This window comes from Nannochloropsis gaditana (genome assembly GCF_000240725.1).
Source record: "Nannochloropsis gaditana CCMP526 unplaced genomic scaffold scaffold318, whole genome shotgun sequence".
Taxonomy (NCBI): Eukaryota; class Eustigmatophyceae; order Eustigmatales; family Monodopsidaceae; genus Microchloropsis; species Microchloropsis gaditana.
Genome location: NW_005803635.1, coordinates 5,421 through 7,468, shown reverse-complemented (window position 1 = coordinate 7,468; position 2,048 = coordinate 5,421). Strand labels below are relative to the sequence as shown.

The 2,048-nt window shown below is 57.6% G+C and overlaps 2 protein-coding genes across 2 annotated transcripts; one reads left to right on the top strand and one right to left on the bottom strand.

Moving 5' to 3' along the window:
* On the bottom strand, window positions 1–794 carry NGA_0406900 (uncharacterized protein; the record flags this gene model as incomplete). The annotated part of the gene is made up of 2 exons (XM_005855014.1): window positions 1–140; window positions 209–794. 2 exons carry the CDS (start codon window positions 792–794, stop codon window positions 124–126), a joined length of 603 nt encoding a protein of 200 aa, XP_005855076.1. The 3' UTR covers window positions 1–123.
* Window positions 795–1,445: 651 nt separating this feature from the next.
* NGA_0407000 (uncharacterized protein) lies at window positions 1,446–1,888 on the top strand (the record flags this gene model as incomplete). Its single annotated transcript, XM_005855015.1, has 3 exons — window positions 1,446–1,553; window positions 1,682–1,743; window positions 1,813–1,888. Coding segments are annotated over 3 exons (246 nt in total), but the record flags the coding sequence as incomplete, so codon positions are not given.
* Window positions 1,889–2,048: the final 160 nt, after the last annotated feature.

Below are 2,048 nucleotides of genomic sequence, written 5' to 3'. Positions count from 1 at the left end.
TGAGGGGGAGGGAAGGGAGGGCAGCGGCGAGGCGAGGCAAGGCTTGTACTCCCAGATAGAAGAGGACGGCGGGTCTGAGCGGGTCGGTGGGGCTGGGTGGAGAAACGGCCGCCTTCAGGCCCGTTAGGAAGGCCGTGTCTCTGTTTAGTATCAGTAGGGGGGGCACGGGGCACATGACGATGTGTAGGGGTGAGGTTATCTCTTTCACTTCCTGCGGATTCAGTCCGAAGCAGTACCGTGGAAAGCAACGAGACCCCGTCTGACGAGAATACAGGGACCGTGACCTGGCCTTCCAAGTTGCCACACCTTAAAAACAAGAGCAAATGCGCGTCCGTTGCGTTGTTCAGCAATGCTCGGAGGGCCCATATGCGTACATTGTCCGTGTCGGCGTCGACCTGTGCAAAGACGTCTTCGCCTCCGCCTTCATCCACGCCCCGGTCTTGTCCTTCCTCTTGCATGTCGGTCTGAAGCTCTCTCAGGACGACTGCCTTCAGGCTCTCGATTGCCTCCGGTGCCGCTCCCCCCTGCCGCGCAATGCCTCTCCCCTCGGCTAGCACGCGATACGATAACAGCCGTACGCTTTCCGGAGCCGCAGCATCAAGGCCGCTGGAAAGCAAGGTCCGGAGCATCGACCGTGGCAAAAAACTGGCGGAAGGAAGGGGAGCAGTGGCGGTAGGGCGGGCATCGGTAGCGCGGAGGAGAAGTTGCTGTAGCGCAGACTCGAGGGCCGCTATGTCGCTGCCTTTGCTGCCCTTCTGTCCTCCGAAATTGAAAGGTGCCTTTGCCGCTTTCATTCCCTGCGTTGTGTGCGTAATCGACACGGAAGTCGCATCTTAAGAGTGCTTTTTGCGTGTGTCACATTGGCCTTGGAGACTCGCCTTTCTCAGCGACGTTGTAGTACTACTAGTAGGAAACGTCAATGGGGCGAGGCAGGAGGTAAATCGAAAATGATCCGTTCACGAGTTTGAAAGGACGAACCCTCGGGAACGTGGCGCAGTCTTGCTGCCAATACCGCATTGTACAGTTCATCTAATGTTTCCCGGGGGCGCAAAGTAATTGCGGCCCGCCCGCTGGGTTTTTGGGTTGCGAAAGACTCGCCACCGCCGGCTCGCTTTTTTCATGAAGAAGGAGAGAGCTGTCATTTCGAATAGTAAAGCCGACGGACGGGAATTTGGGAACATCACGGCTTAAATGCGTGTGTGGCAGATTTTTTTGCGTGCAGCGACACTTCTGAAGTGGACGGCGTGATTCTAGAGCGCTCGTTGGTCGATGTCTCCGTACTCTCTGCCCCCAGTAATAAAAAGAACCGAGGGCCCATCTCAAGCATAGGACGCAGAGAATAAAACGCTTTCTCGTATCGTATCGAATTCTTGTCTGCCCTGATTCGCGCCTCCTCGTTTCAAACACTTCTCATCATTACTGTGTCCCAGTCTAGGCGGTTGAAGATGCACAGAAGGAGGGCGGCAAGGGCCGCGGCGCTTGTCCTTTGTCTCCTGGCAGTCATATGCGACCTCCCGGGAGCCTGGGGCAAGGAGGGGAAGAACCGTCCCATGGTGCGTCTTCAATGGCGTGGATGCCGAGCATCACAGGCCCTGCGATGCTTGGCCGTGGCCGGCTGGATACAGACTTCTCACGAAAGTCATGTCCCTCCGATCTATCTCATTTCTGTACACGGCTTCAGTTCTATGATGGCGGGGCTTGGCACGATTTGGATGAGGATCCACGCCCGGGGGAGCCCCTACCGTAAGTCTGCACAGATTTGGCGGCCTCGCCCCCCCCCAAGGCACTCACGTTTCGCGTGGCCCTTCACAGGTACCCCCCAGACTCGGACTCGTGGCAGCGACCTGACACCACGGTCCATGTGCAGATCTCCTCCTTCCGGGATCATCGGTGTCCAAAGTAAGTGAGAAGGCTTGTCAGCGGTGACGCGGGACTGACTAGAGGAGGAAAAGAGTGTTGGCGAGTCATTCCTCCTTTTCAGTGCGTGGGCTCTTCGAGCGCCCCGCAGGATAGAGGGGGAGGAAGGCGCGACCGTGATGAGGGGAAGG